This window comes from Diceros bicornis, chromosome 17 (assembly GCF_020826845.1).
Source record: "Diceros bicornis minor isolate mBicDic1 chromosome 17, mDicBic1.mat.cur, whole genome shotgun sequence".
NCBI lineage: Eukaryota > Metazoa > Chordata > Mammalia > Perissodactyla > Rhinocerotidae > Diceros > Diceros bicornis.
Genome location: NC_080756.1, coordinates 29,234,265 through 29,254,904, shown reverse-complemented (window position 1 = coordinate 29,254,904; position 20,640 = coordinate 29,234,265). Strand labels below are relative to the sequence as shown.

Here is a 20,640-nt window from a genome sequence, read left to right as displayed (position 1 = left end):
TATTATGCAAAGTGAAATAAGTCAGAGGGAGAAGGTCAAATACCATATGATTTCCTTCATTAAGTAGTAGATAATAACAACAATAAACAAACACATAGAGACAGAGACTGGATTGGTGGTTACCAGAGGGGATGGGGGGAGGGAGGAGGGCGAAAGGGATAATTCGGCACATGTGTGTGGTGATGGGTTGTAATTAGTATTTGGGTGGTGAACATTGATGAATCTATGCAGAAATAGACGTACAATGATGTACACCTGAAATTTATACAATGTTATAAACCAATGTTACTGCAATAAACAAAAAATTTAAAAAAAAATTTTTTTAAATATTTTACTGTGAAATATAGCACACCTACATAAAAGGGAAAGAAAAATATATGCACAGTTTAACATGCAGGTAATAAAGCGAACACTTAGGTAATACTTAGGACCCAGGTCAAGAAATAGAACATTGCTAGGACCCCAGAAACACCTTCCCCTCTACACTCTCAACTCACCTCCTGCAACACCTGCCCATCACTACCCTTTCCCTCTCCTCTCAAAGTAACCAAGGTCACTATTGTCCTAAGATTTACGGGAATAATTTTCATTTGTTTTACCATCTATGTTCAAATTCCTAAATTACATAGTTTAATTTAATTCCTTTAAATTGTGAGTTTCCTTGGTTCATCAAGATCAGGTTATGGTTTAAACTTTTCAAGAATATCTCATGTCTAATGAGCAAAGAAAGAAACACATATGAAGTGCTGTATAGCAAAAAAAACCCTTTGCTTATATCACACACAAAATTTTACAAACACTGGCCATCTTCATACAATTAGAAAAAGAACAATAGAATAAAAATAATTCATAGCAACACGTTTATTTAAGCCCTAGCTAAGCTTTCATTTACAAGCAAATATTTTCAGGGGAAAAAAAAATCACAAGACAATATTTTCAACTGTCATACCATCTACATAAAAATTAAACTTCCAGAATTTACAAATTAATATTCTGAGCAGACAGATAAATTATACATCCTTTTGCAAAATCCCATCTATAGCATTTAAAAATTCATACAGTTAGAACGTAAGACATTCTCTCTTTACAATCTACTTATTTACATAGCTTTTCCCACCGCAGAGGATACAGTTCTCCTCACAGCTACCAAGGTTTGCAAACATAGTGTATTTAAAATATATTTAGCAGCATATAAAAAAATTAGATAAAAGGGGAAGGAAATACTACTATTAAATAAAAATGAAATTAAAAGGTGATAATAGAAACGACTCCATAGGAAAATAGACCAAAATATATTTCTGTTAGGACATCAAAAATGTTTCCTATCACAGAATGTATGCACAGCACTAAGAAAACAATTTAACAGCATTTTAGTCCTGAGCACAGAATATAGCACAGCTGCAAAACTTTGGTCAATACAAGTAAACGTCAACATTCAACACAAACTATTTAATCTTTGTTAGTAGATTAAGGTCAATTCCACCTCATAAAAAATCATCAATAATATTCTCATATCTTACTTTTTTTCCATTACATTAAAAGAGCTTTGAAATTTGGGAACTCTCTACAGACTGATATAAATACCAGACAAACAGACCACAATTTGACTAACATTCCCAATATGTTTAAATACATAAATCATCTGAAGAGACTATATGAATGAGTTAACAGTAGGTCACATTAACAGGTGTATTTTCTGACTGTCACAAAAGCAGACATCTTCTAATTCCAATAATTTGAAGGTGTTTTTTATAGGCAGGCACAAAAATCCAGCTACAATAAAAGTGTGAATCAAGCAGTATATCAATTATAGGATATATATATATAGATATATATTAAAATTAAGCACACAGGATAGTACACAATTTTATTAGAATACCTTTTATATTCAGCACTTGGATTCAGATATATTTTCCAGTTAATCCCATTCATAAGTTTTTGCCTAATAAATGCAGGGCAATAGTTTCCATAAAGAACATACAGAATATTATCACAGTATTCCGTTTATGACTCTCTCCATTCATGTTTAACTACTGGCAATATCTTCCCCCAGATCTCCTGTGTCAGAGATCTGCCCATCTTGCAAATTTCGAGCCTTCCAAATTCTCACAGTTCGATCACTACAAAACAATAAAGTAAAAATGAACACGTGAAATGAGGCAGAAAGATAAAGAAATAGCTCTTAGAATTACTTATCATGGAAATGTTCTCTGAAGAGGTCTTGAGTGGATGCAAATAAAAATATACATTGTCCCTTAAGTATATCAAACAAGTACACATAATAATGATATTAAAAATAGTTCATATTATCAAGGGCTTACTATGTGCCAGGCACTGTTACTTTGTGCCCTTTACATACATTAATGCATTTAATTCTCTTTACCATAAGAGATAGGCAATGCTATTATCCCCTCTTTATCAATGAGCAAAATGAGGTCCAGAGAGCTTAAGTAATTTGCCCATGATCACAAAGTGACAGAGCCAAGATCTGAATCTCGGCAGCCAGGCTCCAGGGCCCCATCTCTTAACCACTACACTGGATCTGCACTCATTTCAGAAAACAAAATGTGATATGACATTGTCAGAGGGCTTCAGGCCAGCAGCCCAGAGTAAGGTCACAGTGAGGCCTCTGGAAAGGGAGGGGCCCGGGGCAGGGATTCCAGGGAGATGGTGAATCTGGCAACAGTCAGGAAGAATTATCTTCACCTGAGATCAGCATAAGTTCACAGAAAAAGCAGAAGGCTATGGAGAAGTGGACTAATACTCCACCTATCACAGAATATAGAAGATTAAAAGGCCGGCCTGGTGGCATAGCGGTTAAGTGCACGTGCTCCGCTGCAGTGGCCCAGAGTTCGCAGGTTGGGATCCCGGCGCACACCGACACACCGCTTGTCAAGCCATGCTGTGGCAGCATCCCATATAAAGTAAAGGAGGATGGGCACGATGTTAGCCCAGGGCCAATCTTCCTCAGCAAAAAGAGGAGGATTGGCATCGGATGTTAGCTCAGCACTAATCTTCCTCACAAAAAAAAGGAAAAAAGAAAAAATTTACAAAAAATATTAAAAAAAAAAAGAAAAGTGTTCCTGAGAAAACTTGTTTCTGTTCACCCAGCATGTGGATACTGGGGACCAGTCATCAATCGCATTTCTTACCATGTCTCTCATGGCTTAAAGGAAATGTTGCTTTTCTCCAATTTCCTAATAAACCCAAAGCCAGAAACAACGAGTTCCAGTAGAATTTTATAGTTAAAAGGCACTTCCGAGATTATGTACTTCACTTCAAGGACAAAAAGAGTTCAGTGCCTTGTCCAATGTAATGCAGTAGAGGGCAGAGCTGAGCCTAGAATCCAGGTTTTTAATCAATAATCTTCTCACTGACCCACACAGCACATGTACATTGATACTAGCAAGGGGATATGTTCATTCATCTCCCCCTTTCATCCACTGCATTTATTCATTCAACCATCCACTCAGTAAATGTTTATTGAGAACCTGCGATGTGCCAGGCACTATTTTAAGTGTTTGTGATAAATTTTTATAAATAAATAAATAAAAATTAAAAACAAAACCCTCTGCCTTTGTAGATGATACATTCTAGCCAGAAAAAAACAGACAATAAACCACGATAATTAAATTATAAAGTTTGTTAGAAGGTGATAAAAGCTATAGGAAAAGTAAAGATAGAGCATGGCAAAGGGGATCAGGAGTGCTAGGTGACAGAAGAGATTGTAATTTCAAAGAAAATGGCAAGGTTACCCTTATTGAGAAAGAAAGACATGGAAGAAAGTCAGGATCTCTGAGGGCAAAGCATTCCAGGCACAGGGAGCAGCCAGAACAAATATCACCCCTAAGGCAGGAGTGAACTTGGTATGCTCAAGGACCAGCAAAGAGGTTATTGGAGTTGCAAAATAAGGAACAAGACAGAGGGTACTAGAAGGTCAGGTGAGAGAGATAACAGACCCTGACAGGGTCAGATCAATTATGGCCTTTACTCTAGATGAAATGGAGGATCCCTGCAAGGTTTTGAGCAGAGAAGGAATATGATCTGACTTGCGTTATAAAAGGATTATTCTTAAAAGGTTTAAAAGGCTTCCGTGTTGAGCATGGACTACATATGGGCCTAAACAGACCTTGTTTAGGAGGCTATTGTAGTAATCCAAGAGCTGATGGTGACGGGGATCAAGGAGGTAGCAGATGTGGTGAGAAATGGTCAGATTCTAGAGATAATTTAAAGGTAAACCAACAGGATTTGCTGGATATGGAGTGTGAAAGAAAGGCAGAAATGAAGGATTCTGGCCTGAGCAACAAAAAAGACAGAGAAGCCATCAATTGAGATGGAGAAGGCTGTAGGATAAGCAGGTTTCTTGGGAAGATGAGTTCAGTTTTGGACATGTTAAGTTTGAGATGACTGAACTGCCACTACTAGCCATGACAGAGTAAATTGCCCCAGGTTAGTTCTCCTGCTCTAAACAAAGTGAAAACTCAACAAAACATATGGAACAGCTGTTTTCAGACACTGGGCAATGGGTAGTGCAGGGCCGTGATCCCTGAGAAAAGGCAAAGCAGAGAAGGTGAGCTCTGTGATAGCCCTGGCTTTCAGCCCAGAAGCACTTTCCAGACTACGGCACAGGGAGGGGGAACCCAAACGGAATCACTGAGTTGAAGAGATAGAAATAAAAATCTGGGGATTGTGAAGTAGGTGGAATTTGCAGAACTGAGTAGAGAAGAGGAGAGAGCTATGCAGAAAGAACTAGGGAAAAGAGCTCCATAAATCTACATTGGATGCCCCGTTGACTGAATGCTAAGCTACACATGAGTAGAGGAAGACGTAAGGCCAGACAAAAAAAAACAACTAATAGTGAGCTATAAGCTGAACAATTCCCAGAGTTCACAGAGGGCTACAAAATGTTCAAGTTCTGACTAGTAAAGTATAGAGATATGATCGAACATCCAGGATATTCAGTAGAAATCCAAGAGTTAAAAACAAGTCTCAAAAAAATGAAGCTGAACTACAAATAACTGCCTGACAAAGCCCAATACTCTTTAAAGGAATAAAACAAAACACAACATTACAATGTTCAACAGTCAATAAAATATTACTTGATATGAAAGAAGCAGAAAAAATGAGACCCATAATCATAAGAAAAATCAATCAATGACAACAGATCCAGAAATATCAGATATGATGGAATTACTACACAAGGACTTTGGGTTATACAGTGCCTCAGTTTTCCTATCTGTAAAATAGGGATTATAATAATACTTACCTTCTAGAGTTCTTATAAAGACTAAATGAGTTAGACTGGAAAGCACTTAGAACAATGCCTGGCAGATACTAAGCACTATGTAAACGTTTGGTAAATAATAAATAAATAAGTAGAACTAGTTAAAAATAGGCCTTCTGATTTTATTAGCTATTTTCCTTATTTTTAAGTTATGTAGTAAATACATTTGCATCTGATGCACCATGGGTAAACTGAGAAAATGTTCAGTTCTTCAAAAATAAAACTATATCATGGAAAAGAGGTAAATACAGTAAATCACACCTCACCCACCAGACCTCAGTCATACACAATACTTTTTTTTTAATTTATTTTTTATCGTGAAATTTTTGTTGTACATTATTATCAGTCACCATGTAAGCGCATCCCTCCACCCCTTGACATACACAATACTTTTATAGTCTTATATTGAGTGTCCCACAGCTTTGAGGGGTACGAGGTTATTTCCAGTAAATTATTAAGGACACAAGTTCCCAAGGGAATAAACAAAAGTGGTGACTCTTAAGAAAGTAATTTATCTTGGAAATAGCATCAATGAAGTATCAAAGATGAGCACCTTGGAAAAACACAAAATAAATTGGCTTTGTTTTTTAGAGATGAAGGAAAGTAAATCTAAATGAAAAGAGGGATTCAACGAAAACTGCACAAATAATAAGAGATGCCACAGAAACACAGCCGAGGTTTCAAAATAAAATCAGGATATTCATGCAATTAGGACAGAAGGAACCAAGATGGTGCTGAAATTAAATTGAATAACATAACTGGTGCACAAATGACATAGGGAGATCTTTAAGATAGGAAGTCATGAGAAATTACATTTGATGTGAATGAGACCAATGCCTCACATTACAGAATATATGCTTTCCTCTCCAAAGTACTTATATACATATTATACGGTCCCAATATCTCTCCACCTCCTTCAAGCATCTCAAAAGTCACTTTCTCAGCGAGGCCTTTGCTGACCACCCTACTATGCAACCCTCACCCCATGATACTCTCATCCCCCTTTCCTCTTATTTTTCTCCATAGCATCTATCACCATCTAACATATTTTACTTATTTATTTTCTTTTCTTCTCCTTAGAATGTCAACTGGAGTTGGGATCTGTTTTGTTCACTGCTCTATCCCCCAAGAATCTGGAACAGTGCTTGGCACATGGGAGATTCATCGTGAATGAACAAATGAACAAATGGATCAATCGATCCAGCCATCCCAAGAGGGAGGAAGCAGATATTATTACTATGTACTTATACTTTAAAGGGAGGTGGAAGGGGCACAAAGAGATTTTTGTAATGATTTGTTCTAAATGTGAAGAATGGCAAGTATGTTGCCTTTCTGGGAAAAAAAATCTTTAGAAATTAGTCACCTATGAATGATTTTTTAAAAATTAAAATCCCCAGAGGTAGATCTGGCAGCAGACTTCCCATTACAAACAGAGCGCTAACACAGCGGTAACACTATTGTCATATAACCTGGGGAGCCTAAACTCACTGCCCATAGCGTACACCAGAAAATATAAATAAGACATCTTAAATAGACATTAGAATGACTATAATAAAAGAAGGATTTCATATGTTCTACATTTCCGGATATTTACAACTTATTTATTAAATCTAAACACAAGTAACCAATACAGAGAAAAATCACAGAGGAAAAACTTACTCAGCTGCAGTAAAAATGTGGGTGGAATTAACACATATGGCATTGATAGGACTATCATGACCCTTCATTTCTCCGACTGGCACAAATGTGTCCACATTCCAGAGTTTCAAAATGCCCCCTCTGCAGCCACTGAGCAAAACTGGGTGGCCTGGCACCACTCCCAAGGCACAGACCCAATCTTTATGTGCATTTGGAACTTGCTGAGAGAAAAAAGAGAAATTAGCAGCTTAAGGAGAGCCTTCCAAACTGACATTTTCACACCAAATAAGTTATAAGCATTTTTATTGATAAAACTCAATATTTGGAATACTGAATGGCCTGGAAACTGTAAAAATCATTTCCTATGCAATCACGCTTAGTGATTTAAAGCAATAAATTTGTAATTTGCTCCCCAATTTGCCTCACTAATTATTATCAGTGTTATCAGTATTAAAAACCTATAATGTTAAAAATCTATAGAATCTAAAAGACCTGGAAAGTATACGGAATTTTTCAAACATCACATCCTCTTCATAGGCTATAAATATCTCACCCTTCTCCAAAATGTACTTAATACAACAAGTTTGAAAACTACAATCCGGTATGTAGACTAGAAGGACTGCTTCATAAAATCACTGCCTTAAACCTTTGGTAGACAACATAAGAGGCCTAAAGGTTTTGTAGAAGACCAGAGCTAATCTATATATTTCACAATTAGCAAACAATAATTATAGGATCAGACTATATGATTATATTTTATGCATAAATGTATTTATATGCACAATATAAATGTCACAACCATGAATGTATGTCTATAAAAGAAAAGCTTTTGAATGCAATATATGTATCTGTTGCCAAGTTTTTTCTATTAATATTCCTGCTACTTATTCATTTTGTTTCCATCTGGTTGCAAGCAGGAAAGTGGTAGCAACTGCAATATATACAAACCCATACATATATAAGGAAAAGCCTGACATTGAGAACAATTTCATCTGTTAACTAATTTCTTCCCCTAGGAATTAAGAAAAGACACCAATATTTGATTGTATTGACATAACTTTTCAACCCAACTACCACTCTGTAGGAAATGAGAGAACCATCACTTTTGGATGCATGAAAATGTTCTTGCAGATGAGGAAACATTTACACTACTCTTGACTTGAGCTAAACTTGGTACTCTATGGAATATGTGAACAAAAAACAAAAAACAAAACAAAATGAGAAACTGTAACTGCTCTACTCCAAGATGATTTTATTTAGTGAACACATGCATGGGGCAATTTCAGATCTTTCAACTCTTATCAGTGTCTATTCTCCTCTTATCTAGGAGATATGACTAAATACTTAATGTTGCCCTTCTCCTAATTAGTAACTCTGGTGGGTGATGATGAAACATTCCTTAAGAGGAAACTCTGATTAATATTATCCCTAAACAACAAAAATCTACATAGAGGCTCTTCAAGTTCTTAAATAGACTATTGAGTGGCTTTCCATCCCATGAAAAGGTTTTGCATTACCTACCTGTAGAAGGTCTTTTTTCGTTAAGTCCCATTTCTTGATTCCATTATCTCTGGACCCACTAAATAGGTTATCCCCTTGTATGGTTAATGCCTCTATGCCATCATAATGAGGGGGTTCAAAATTGTGTGTGGGACTCACAGTTCCAAGAGCCCCTTCTGTTACATCAAACATCTAAAAAAAGCAGAAAGAAAGCAGTCTTCTTATTTAACTTAGAAATAAGCACCTATATGTGTTCACTCATAAAACACATACACATGTATATTAATCAGACATGATTTGTTTTATTACAACATTTCACTAAGTTAACTAAATTAACCTGGTATGAATGACTCAGGATGAATCTGAGCCCTATTTTCACACTCTTTTTGTTTACATGTCACATGCTTACATGTCTGTAGGTTTTTAAGAAAGGCAACCAATGTTTTCATGTATGAGCATCCAAATGATACGTTCAACAACAAAAATACTACATGTCAATCCAGTTGAAATTCAAATAAATGAAATTGTTATTTAATTACTATTAGGTAGCTCTGCGATCCTGGTGGTCATCTCAAACTCCCCAAAGTTGCTATTCAAAATCTTTTCACTTTCCTCAGTCGCCCTCATCTCTCCTGGTTGATGCCCTTGTGCTTTCCTGAAAAGACCACCTTGATCAAAAGTAAATTTTCTGGACCCGCCCTTCCATTCCAAAGTTTCCTTTTATCTTCAAACTTTCTCTTACCCTTCTCTTCTTTTCAGAGGCTAAAGCATCCTTACTCACATCTTTGATCTGATTCTAATTCCTCCCACCATCTTCATCAATTGCCACCACTCTACTCTTCTCCTCATGCTTCCTCTCTCCATTGAGTCTACTTCCTAAACATATAAACATGCTCAAATCTACTGAATACAAAATTCTCTTCCCTTAACTGTTCTATTTTCCAGTCACTCACTCATTACTCATCTCTTAATCAAAGTTTCTGGAAAGAGTACTTACACTTTTCCTATCTCTCTTTCTTACTGTATCCTCTTTTTATTCCTATTGGTTCTTATAGGTATTTCCCAAGGCTGAGTCCTGTCAGCTTCTCTCTCCTTTGCCCATCTCATCTACTCTAAGTCTGTGAACATCTGCTTCTATTTGAAGGGTTCCCAAACCTACATGTCTAGTCATAACTTACCTTGAGCTCTGGACTTGCCTTTCTAATGGCCTGCTGGCCTGCATGAGAATGTCCTCTGTTAGTATCTCAAATTTAACATTTCCAAAATCAAACTATGCATCTTTCCTCATCTTAACTGCTAATTTCAAAACCTGAAGACCGTCATATGCTCAGTATAAAAGATGGTGACAATGAGACTTAAGAATTAGTTTGATGACTAGGCTAAAATCTTTAAAATCCCTCCCAACCTATCTACTATGAAAAATGAGAATACATGATTGAATAAAATCAGCAACTATGAGTGAGGAAAAGATCAGGAAGAAAAAGCAAAGGCTAGAAATGGAAAAAAAAAAAGAAAGAAAACTGATTAAGACAAAGGGGCCCTAGATGAGTCTGAATACTTCAAACATATCATTTAACACAACAATATCATTCAACAACTCTATTATACACACTTTGATGTAATGATCCTTGGAGCCAGTGATGATTAGATCTTGTCCGTTGGAAATCCTATCTACAGTGAGGCACATAACAGGGCCTAGGTGGCCCGTTAACTTTCCTGTAGATTGAAACCTTTAAAAAGAAAGAAAAATAATTTTTTTTGAAAATATTTCTTAGCATGCTGAGGCTAAGTCTCAACATAAATAATCTACATTCTTTGATAAAACTGTTCACTTTTTTTAATTTTAGCTCCACCTCTATACAACTCTCTTCAAATTAGAGTAAAAAAAAAAAGGCCAAACTATCCTATTCTATGATAGAAGTGGGAAGAGTTCTAAAGAAGTTTTTCCAAATCTGACTAATGTCACTTAGCTAATAAACAAAAAGGCAGCAAAAGTCCAAAAAATTGCTAATGGCTAATTATAACTCCAACCTAAGTCCAGTTAAACCTTAATCTGTTAAATGCCCAAAAATGTGATAGACACATGACTGATGTTATTAGGTCCAATTTGGAATTTGATTAAAACAATTAAATCACTGATATAACTACAAAATCAATAACAATATGGAGAAAGTAAGATTATTTTATTACACACTCACAAATATTCTCACATATACACATACACATATATGCACACACGTCATATACAAACATGTAAACACATATATATACATACATACACCTGTGCACACATATATGTGTGTATATGTACGCCAGAAAATAGGTGGTCCATTTCATCAGTTATTATAAAGATATGAAAAGGACCAGGACATATATCTAGCTGATGGAAAAATGTGTGATGTCAACCATCAGGGGGTGACAATGAACCTTTGTTTCACAGTCCTACCTCAAATCAAGCTGCCAGAATACAGAGACGTATTTGGCTTCCAGGATATTACAGTTTCTCAAAAACCATTCTTAGTTACTTTATTAGGACCAATCTATATTTAATCATATTGCTGAAATCAACCAGGTTTCAAAGAATTTAACTTTTCAGCAAAATAAAAAGTGTAAAGATTTTCTAAAGCTGATATCTTTTCTGCCTTAGGTCATGATTTTGAGTATCTTCCTCCATGGTGCTCGCAGTATGAGTCAAGTTTAATATCTTCAAGAATAACCAAGTCCTCACTTCTTTTCTAATTTTCTTAAACAAGCACTGTTTTTAATTTTCTACATTTTATTTCTAAAACAGTACTTAGGACCACGATTTCTCTTTCTCTTTCATCTTTTTATCTATAAATTATGTTTACTATACTTTCTCAGTCATGCATTAAAATGTTACAAATTATAACTAGTTATTCTCAAATATCCCTTTGATTTACCACTGACAAATCCCTTCTAGATAGGAGGCACCTTGTACTACCTAAATTGCAAACTTTATTCAGTACCCTGTAATTACCTGTTTAATAGCCTTTATCCTCCATTATAAGGTGAGATCTAAGAAGGTAGATACCACATTTGTCTTGCTCAGCCTTTATTCCCAGTACCTACGACAGTGTTGGGGCAGTGCCTGCTATAATTGATGTTGAATAAATATTTGTTAACTAATAAATGAATATTCCCTTGCAGCTAAAAATTTAAGAACTAGAAATGAAGCTAAAATAAACACTCAGCTAACATACTTCATAGCAAATAAAAATCAAATCAAAGACATAATGCCTTACACATTTCAATTCAATCTTTTTTCTTTTTAACCACTTTATCTTCTTAATGCTTTATCTTTAGATATACTTTATTTTACATTCACAAAAACCCTGTGAGGATTTACGTCCACAGTTATTAAGTTTATAAACTGAAAAATTTGAGATATAAGATGTTTAAATGATGTTGCAAAAAGTAATTCTTTCAAAGGTCAAAGAACTGGTGAAACTAGGATAAGAATCTTGGTCTCTTCCTAGTAAACAACACAACTTGTAGACAAACATTGAGAGACACTAAGGTTTCAATTCTATTTTCCATCATATACTTTTTCCCCCAGCAATGGAAATTAAAAGAAAGGAAATTGTGAGTTTGCAAATGAGGACAGAAGAGACATTTAGGAGTGTGAGGCTGAATAGAAAAGCCTATGATTTTACATTAACTTCTGGGGTTATAAAAATTAGATTTCACATGCACTAATATGTTGTTAATGTCTGAAAGTCGTATTTGCCATACACAAGTACGTTTTCTTAAAAATTCTACCTTTTAAGATCCCACATTCTGACAGCATTCCCAGAAGCTGCATAGAGGAAAGTTCCAGTTGGGTTTAGTGCAATTTGATTGATCTGGTTCTCTCCAGAAGGAATAGCTACTGTCCGGCTGGTACTTGCAGAACAAGCATCTCCAATGGTAACTTGACCTGAAGACCTTAACAGAGACAGAACAAAGCAAAAAAAGTCACATTTCTGCACATGAGCTCAGCTTAGAATTCCCTGAATTCCCAGGAAACTGGCTTTAGGCAAGAAGATCTGTGATCTTTGGTCACCATATGCACAGAACCTAGCACAGCACCTCACACACACACACATAGTTGGCACTTATAAATGTTTTGATGAATAAGTGAGTAAATAAAACAAGATAACATGGTTTAAATCCTTAATTTGAAAGTCTATTATAACGCTAGGAATTCCAGGCCCTGAATTAGGGATGACTAAAATATCATTCAGAAAAGATTAGATGACAAAGATTAAAAAACTCAACAAAAGACACAATGCCACATAGGTCATTCATTTTCCTGCTGCTTCCAGAAGCCCGGAGGGTGAGGCCTATCAATATTCCTTTCCTCTGTAAGATTTGCCCTTATGAATTAAAGACACCGTGGACTTTTTAAATTATTTTCAGTTTTTGTTTACTTTAACCCAATCATACATACATGGAGTATTTACTATGTGCTAAAGACTTAAACATAACATTTTTCTATTTCCTCAGATAAATTCTAAATGGTAAATACATTTTTAAATTTTGAAACATTTTCTCAGTGAATTTCTAAAATATCAAGTTATGGGCCGGCCCCGTGGCTTAGCGGTTAAGTGCGCGCGCTCCGCTGCTGGCAGCCCGGGTTCGGATCCCGGGCGCGCACTGACGCGCCGCTTCTCTGGCCATGCTGAGGCCGCGTCCCACATACAGCAACTAGAAGGATGTGCAGCTATGACATACAACTATCTGCTGGGGCTTTGGGGGAAAAAATAAAAAAAAAAATTAAAAATAAAAAAATAAATTAAAAAAATAAAAAAAATTAAAATATCAAGTTATAATCAATATTTTCAAATTTGACTTTAGTGAGTCAACTGGATTGGCAAATTTCTAACATAAAATACAATGTTCTTTTTCTATAAAATTTCCCTCAAGAGACTTGTATTCAGTACAATAAATAATTAGTAGTTCTCAAAATACAAATTAGCACTTACTTACAAGTTAATAATCCCTATTCTATGAATTAGTAAAAATTAACCTTTCCGATGCTCCCTTCTCTTATTTAAACCAACAGAGTTCACCTCAATTTTAATTATGTAAAACAGTTCATCAATCTCGTGGCAAAAAGAATCATTATTTGCTCTACATTTTAAAGACATATATAACAGACACAGAAAACAAACTTCTCCTCCAACTGTAGAACAAAACCTGAAGTTACGAAATTTGTGCTAACACCAAAGCAGTGTAAGATCTAAAAAAATCTCTCAAGTATTCAATACCTGCTAATTAAATGTTACAAGTACTTCTTAACTGACTACAATGGTGATTTCACCCATTTTCCAAGCAGTGGTATTCATTTGAAGAAAGTAATGTAAATCATTTCATTACATCAAGTAATAAATACTATGAAAATGTAATATCTGGGGGCCAGCCCCGTGGCTTAGCGGTTAAGTGCGAGCGCTCCGCTACTGGTGGCCCAGGTTCGGATCCCGGGTGCGCACCGACGCACCGCTTCTCTGGCCATGCTGAGGCGGCATCCCACATACAGCAACTAGAAGGATGTGCAACTATGACATACAACTATCTGCTTGGGGTTTAGGGAAAAAAAAAAGCAGGAGGATTGGCAATAGTTGTTAGCTCAGAGCCGGTCTTCCTCAGCAAAAAGAGGAGGATTAGCACAGATGTTAGCTCAGGGCTGATCTTCCTCACAAAAAAAAAAAAAAAAAAAAAAAAACAGAAAGAAAATGTAATATCTTAGTATTTGGGAGGGAGAAAATACGAAATGTGTACTTAGTACTTATAAATTCAAATATAATTTATCCCTTCTTGTTTAATACCAGGCCCTTAACATTTTGTTTTCTCAGTAGTTTTTTCCCCCTTATTTTACCTATGTTCTTACTGTAAATACTTTAATATTCTTTTAGAAGTACACAAGTATAAATAAATAAAAATGTATTCATAGTTCTATCTTCTCTTAGATTTTGTAAACAAGAACTATTCACCCTTTATGCTTTTGTCTTTAAATTACTTACGTCAGCGTTCGAATGCACTTTGCTGAATCTCTGATATCCCACACCTTAATGTAAGATGTTGACACAGTGAAGACCAAACAGGTATAATTACAGTATTTTACAGATACAACATTGTTGGGATGACCACCCAGTGACATTATCTCCTGCCCAGTCACCAGATTCCACACTTTACAAGTACGATCTAAAACAAATAAAAAAAGAGGAAATATTGTCAATATGAACTAAAATAGGTTCTCTTAACAATAAAAATCATTTAAACAAGTTCTCTCCTACGAGAAGGAAATGAGATCAGGAAACAGTAATTATTCCATTAACCTGCAACAGGCATCCCAACTCCACCCTTGACCTTCTGCAGCAAATTCAAGGGTAAAGTAGGTGTAAAGGATCAGATGAAAGCCAGGGATGTGTGGTATATGCTTCACATTTCCCCTGAATTTAAAATGGCCATCCCAAATAGGGCTCTTCAAAACATTCTGCTTTGATCATGCTCCTACCTCCTCACAACACTCCACACTCATAAACACACACCTTTCTTTTCTAGGGGTCATTGATTGATGGATTTTATTTTTGACTGAAAAATATAATCATAAAACCATTCTATTTTGTTTTTCTGATATGTTGAATATCTAATTATCCTGAAGAGATAAATTTACCTTGAATCATTAGAAAAGCATATTTTCACAGAGCATATTGGGGAATTGCTTGCCATTATTCACAATTCATAAGTCTTAGCTAGACTCTTATACTTCCCTCATAGACAATGAGCAATAAATGTTTGCTGATTAAACTGAGTCTTGTTAACATCGCTAAATGCTAAAAAACTTTTACCAACTCCCCAAATTCCTGGACATGCCTGCTCCTTACCTTTCTAGCCTCATTGTCCACCACTTTTCTTACACATATTCTACTTTTCAATCCAATTGGATTTAGTATCCAAACATACCCCACTTCTACCTCCATGTCTCTGTTTATGTTGTTCTGTCATCTTGGTTGTCAATCCTTACCTGTTAATATCCCAACCATCCTGTAAGGTTCATCCTAAATGCCTCCTTGTCAAAGCCTTCCTTATTTCTCACAGCTTGGCAAAGTCTCTCCCTTTTCTAAAACCCCAAAACTCTTAGTCTATAACTCTTCAAAGCATTTATAGTTGATTTCTAGTTGCCTGCAATTGTACCAAAGGGGTTAAGAGTGCAGGTTGGGAGACAATAGACCTAGGTTTCCAATCCTGCCTCTTCCACTTACAAGCTAAGTTTGTCTGGGAAAATTATTTAATTTCTTGAATCCTCAGTTTCTTCATCTATAAAATGAGCATGCAGCAGGTATCTCATTGGGGTTGTTTTGAGAATTAAATGAGATATAATTTGTACAGTGTCAAGCATAATCTCTGACATATAGTAAGTGCTCAAGAAATGGTGGTTGCTACCCATCTTATTCTCTTTACACTGTACTTTGTAATGGCCTTTTATAAATTTTTGTATAACCTGCATTACTGAGTTCAAGGCCTTGTATGCATTAGGTGCTCAGTTACTGAGGAGAGATGTATTCTTTCAACATTCTAGTCACATAACATCAACAAAGGTTTTACTTTCTTCCCAACTATGCAATGATTTTATATTTTATATAATTCGGGGGTTGAACTAGATTATCTCTCAGATTCTTATGGGTCTTAAGCAGTTTGACTTTTTTTCCCCAAAGACTGTTAAAATGTAATCATTTTCTAAAAAATCTGTTAACTATCCACATGAAACAACTACTAGCACCTTTTGATCCAGTGAAGAGGAGATCATCAGTCGAGTCCACACACAGCACAGCTTTCGTATGCCCTTCAGCTATGTGAATACACTGAAGCGGAGAAGCTCTGATTCCTTTTGAAGCAGGAAATGGGTTGATTATGCCCCTGGGGTGGGGGGAAAAACAAGATTTACTTCAGTAGCTGTATCATGAGACTGATTTTATTTTTTCCCTGACTTTAAGTCTTTCTAAGTAATTAGTAACAAAATCCAGACTGCTCCCTTGTTTCTTTTTTACGCAAAAGGACAGAGACCAAGTATGAAACAGTAATAGCAGCGATGGAGTACATCAACTTACTAGGTATCAGCAGCGGCTGCATTCTACGAAGAGGAAAGCCTCTACATCTGGATTTTATTATTAACAATCTCCTCTCTTCAAAGTTTAAGGAATCAATATTGGGAGCTGTTTAAGTGTAGTGAATTCTGACAAATAAGAAAGTGTAAATGATGGATAACTGGAAGATATGACTCTGACATGCTGGAGTGTGACTCTATGTTAAATTCTTAACAATCTCAAAGAAGATAAAAAGAATGAGACTTTAAAAGAACAGCGAGGCTCTTTAGGGGAGCTTTCTCATAAGTTTAATATTTCTGAAGTTTCTGTTTTACGCCACCGGCTATGCACTGCAGAAATGTAAAGTTTCTCAAAACATTGTCCCTATCCCAGAGGAGTTTAAGACCGGATCTGAAATGAAATAATGATGTCAGGAAGACTAAAGATAAGAGTGAATTAAGACATAAATATATAAGTCAGATGTATCTTTGCTCAGAAGAGGAAGAAAAATTATGTCGAAATATGTCCATTATATAAGACCAATGGTATAATATTAGGACAAATACAAGGATAAAACAAAACTGTTTCCATCTTCTTGATGAAAGGGAACAATCGTCAAAATGCAAGGGTCAGAAATGATTAAGAAGAAATGTAAGACCAAGATAAGTTAGAACTGACCATTGAGACTTATTCAATGTGTTCAAAAGTATCTCTGTTTTTCATACATCATAGGGTTTTGAAAGTACATACCATTGTGGAGGCAAAACCAGTGTTGGTACACTAAGAAGATCAATACAGGGGATAAAACATGTAGACCCAATTTTCCAAAAAGCAGGAAAAAAATGTGGATTTCAGAAATTATAGATGGGTAAAACTTCTTGTTGAGTCTCACAGAAGAAAATATTAAATCATTATAAACACTTAAAAATAAATGCTCATCAATCAGAGACAACATGATCTCACTAATCTCATGGGGGAAGTTCTTTGTAGGGCTAATAGGCAGCAAATTAGGGGAATGTCATATTCACAATTTATATTGACTTCAGTAAGGTGCATACAATAAGACTTTCAAACGATATCCTTGTGGATATGCTGGGTAAGTATGGAATTGTTGTAGTAGGGTAAGTTCCATTGGTGGCTAAATAGTCACACCCAAAGAGTCAATGTTCCCGTCAATCTGAAAGGAAGTTTTCGATATCTAAGTCAATCTTTCCCTAGCACTAAAGACAGAGATGGCATGTTTATTAAATTGATATATCAAAGAGCTGGATACTGTATTGTATTGCCTAGAAAAAGGACAAACAAAATTCATTTATTTTAAGTACATACTTAGCACTAGAATAATCACTGGATAAAATTTAAACATAAAATTTAAGTCTAAGACAGAAGAGAATGTTCCAAGTAGGAAAGGGGCTTTTTAGTAGCCTAGGTTTGAACCACTAAAGAGATTTGTTTACTGAATACAAGATCGAGGGCTCAACAATTTCTGTTCCTCTCCCAACACTTGCAGTGACTTGTTCAATAGAAGAAAATATTTCAGGAGAAAGAAAGCAATAGAGCTACCATATTCTGCCGAGGCCACATCTGGAATGGGGTTGAGTTTCAAATGCCACATTTTAAGAGGAACATTAAAAAATTGGAGACTTTCCAAAACAGTGGAAGCAGAATGAAGGATATGTAGACTATATCACATAAGAAACAGATGATGAAACTAGAACTACTGAGCTGATAAAAGAACATTCATTGGAGAGAGGACACAACAGCATAATTAAAGAGCTGAATATTTAAAGGGCTGTCACATACACACAAAAAGAAGTATTGGATTAATTCTGGAACAGCTCAAGAGGGCTGATGAAAGACCAATGAATAGAAATTTAAAGGAGGTAAATTTAGGCTCAGAATTAAAAAAAAACCAACTTTATTTTTAAGGTCTAGTTATAATGATTTCAAAAAGTGAAAGGAGTTCCTCATGACTAGAAATGATACTAGGAATTGTCATTAAGTACACAGTCTAATGCTACTATTTGCATACATGTGTCAATTTGAGATTCTTGAAATTAATGCTCAGTAACTTGTTTGTAATCTAAGAATTTAACCAGATTAAAACTGAAATGGGAGAAAAACCTCCTTAAAAGTCTGAATCTGCCCTTTTGAAATCCTGTTAATGTGAGGTTCACAGCTATGAACTGAAGCCATCAAATTATAACTACTCCTTCAAATGCTGAAAAGGTATGATCTGATGCAGTCAATTACTACCGTTACTTCTCAAACAGAAAATATATATGTATGTATATTCCAACATGCTGATTATAAAGAAAAAAATTCATGTTAACAGCCTAAGAGCTGTTTTTGATCTACATTTAATGACACAAATCATCCTAAGCAAAAAAGCTAAACAGTACCCTCAGTTATATAATACTATGTCTCCAAAAAAGTTCCTTCCTTCAGATTACCAGCTTCATCCTAAGAATCTATCAAATGTTCCCCTGATGATATAACATCCAACACAATTCTGTCATGTCAAATGTTATAATATTACAAAAGTAAATATTTGCCTCCAGTGACTTATGTATGGCACAGCCCTGGACAGCAAGATGCCTCTTTTTCATTTTTATGTTTTAATATCACTTATTATTTGGACTACTGAAGAAAAATAATCTCAACATTAAATACAGCATTTTATTAATTAGATACTGAAAAATGCTTTCAAGTATTCAGAATATTAGGGTTAATATTTTATAGAGATTACCTTACACCAAAGATAATAGAAAAAATATAGAAATTAGAAACATACATCCATGTTATTTCTTTCTCTATTAAAATTAATCTATTCATATTCTAAAATATAGAAATCAACTTTAAAATCGTTTCTTTAAGCTAAGGTTAAACATTGCAAACTTGTACAACAGACCTAATCTGAAAGGAAAAAAATGTTTATTTTTGTTCCATGCAAACAAGTAAAGTTTTGTAATACTGTGAATGAGATTCATTTCCTCTCCCTCCCCAAGCCTACCTTCTGGAAGATCTACTGATGATCAGCAAGATGGCCATAAAACAGGGGAAACGAGGAAAGAGAGAGGAGACAAAATGATAAGTGGGAAGACAAAACAATAAAGAGGAAGAGAGAGAAATTAAGAGTCCAAAAAACACCCATAACATGAAAAAATACAACACTGTTATTTTAAAAATTGTATCTATCACTAAAAAATATTGATTTTTTTTTTTTTTAAAAAAAGCTCCTTTACTTTCTACTTCTTTCTATATTTTAGGTACCACAGTATCCTTTTTTTTTCCTAGCATATCTTTCTTTCATCACAAAACCTGCCATAAACTTTTTATTTAAAACTGCTAAACCAATAAGAAAATAATACTTTATTCACCTCCCACACTTTGAGGGACTGGAAATACTTAATTGTTGAGAAGAAAACCTTCTTCTTCTTGAAATGAATATTCATAGAACTTAATTTCTTTTAAAGAAAAGATTTAGAACACAGACACGTTTTTAAGCCATTATACAAGAGTTTGCTACTACTTTGTCTAAAAGGTATAACAAAAATATATTAAAATTAATATGTGTAAAAATATTAGCGCATTTATATAGTTTACAACAAGTTATGCATGCAAGAAAAATGAGACTTGCTTAGTTTCTAGGAGGGCACTTTAGAACATTAATGAAATGCCAGAATGTAGGAAAGATAGAAAGAAAGTACCTGTGTACCTCCGACAGAGAGGAATCACTTTCATCAGACCTACAGTGAAAGAGTTAGAATTATGAGGAGAAGGAATACAGATGTCAATAGGTAAAGATACTGAGATTGAACTGAAAATCAACAGTATGAATAATAGAAACATAGCAAACATTTCCTTTATGGTGCTGTTTTTCTATCTGCACTGGATATCAGCAAGTTCAATGTACAGCTAAAATCAGGTAAAATATCTCATTCTAAGGTTTTTTACTAGGATGTTGGGGAAAAAACTTTCTATTACTGATCCATAGAACCTATCTATCCTCACTTCTAAAATTTAGGCCCTGAAGAGAAAAAATATCAAGTAAGTGAAATACATCACTTCAAGATTCTTTCCATTTAATTTGAGTAATACTAAAAAAATTTTCCATTCCAATAACTATTA

At 35.1% G+C, this 20,640-nt stretch overlaps 1 protein-coding gene across 1 annotated transcript in view; it reads right to left on the bottom strand.

The window, feature by feature from the left end:
* Positions 1 to 846: 846 nt before the first annotated feature.
* KIF21A (kinesin family member 21A) overlaps positions 847 to 20,640 on the bottom strand; it is a 101,116-nt gene continuing 81,322 nt past the window's right edge. Inside the window, exons 29-37 of the mRNA XM_058558513.1 lie at positions 20,220 to 20,258; positions 19,523 to 19,537; positions 16,206 to 16,342; positions 14,446 to 14,626; positions 12,203 to 12,367; positions 10,035 to 10,152; positions 8,444 to 8,614; positions 6,944 to 7,143; positions 847 to 2,120 (exon numbers count right to left, since the gene is read on the bottom strand). Coding sequence (XP_058414496.1) covers positions 2,027 to 2,120; positions 6,944 to 7,143; positions 8,444 to 8,614; positions 10,035 to 10,152; positions 12,203 to 12,367; positions 14,446 to 14,626; positions 16,206 to 16,342; positions 19,523 to 19,537; positions 20,220 to 20,258 — 1,120 coding nt within the window. The 3' untranslated portion in view covers positions 847 to 2,026. The remainder of the gene's footprint in view (positions 2,121 to 6,943; positions 7,144 to 8,443; positions 8,615 to 10,034; positions 10,153 to 12,202; positions 12,368 to 14,445; positions 14,627 to 16,205; positions 16,343 to 19,522; positions 19,538 to 20,219; positions 20,259 to 20,640) is intronic.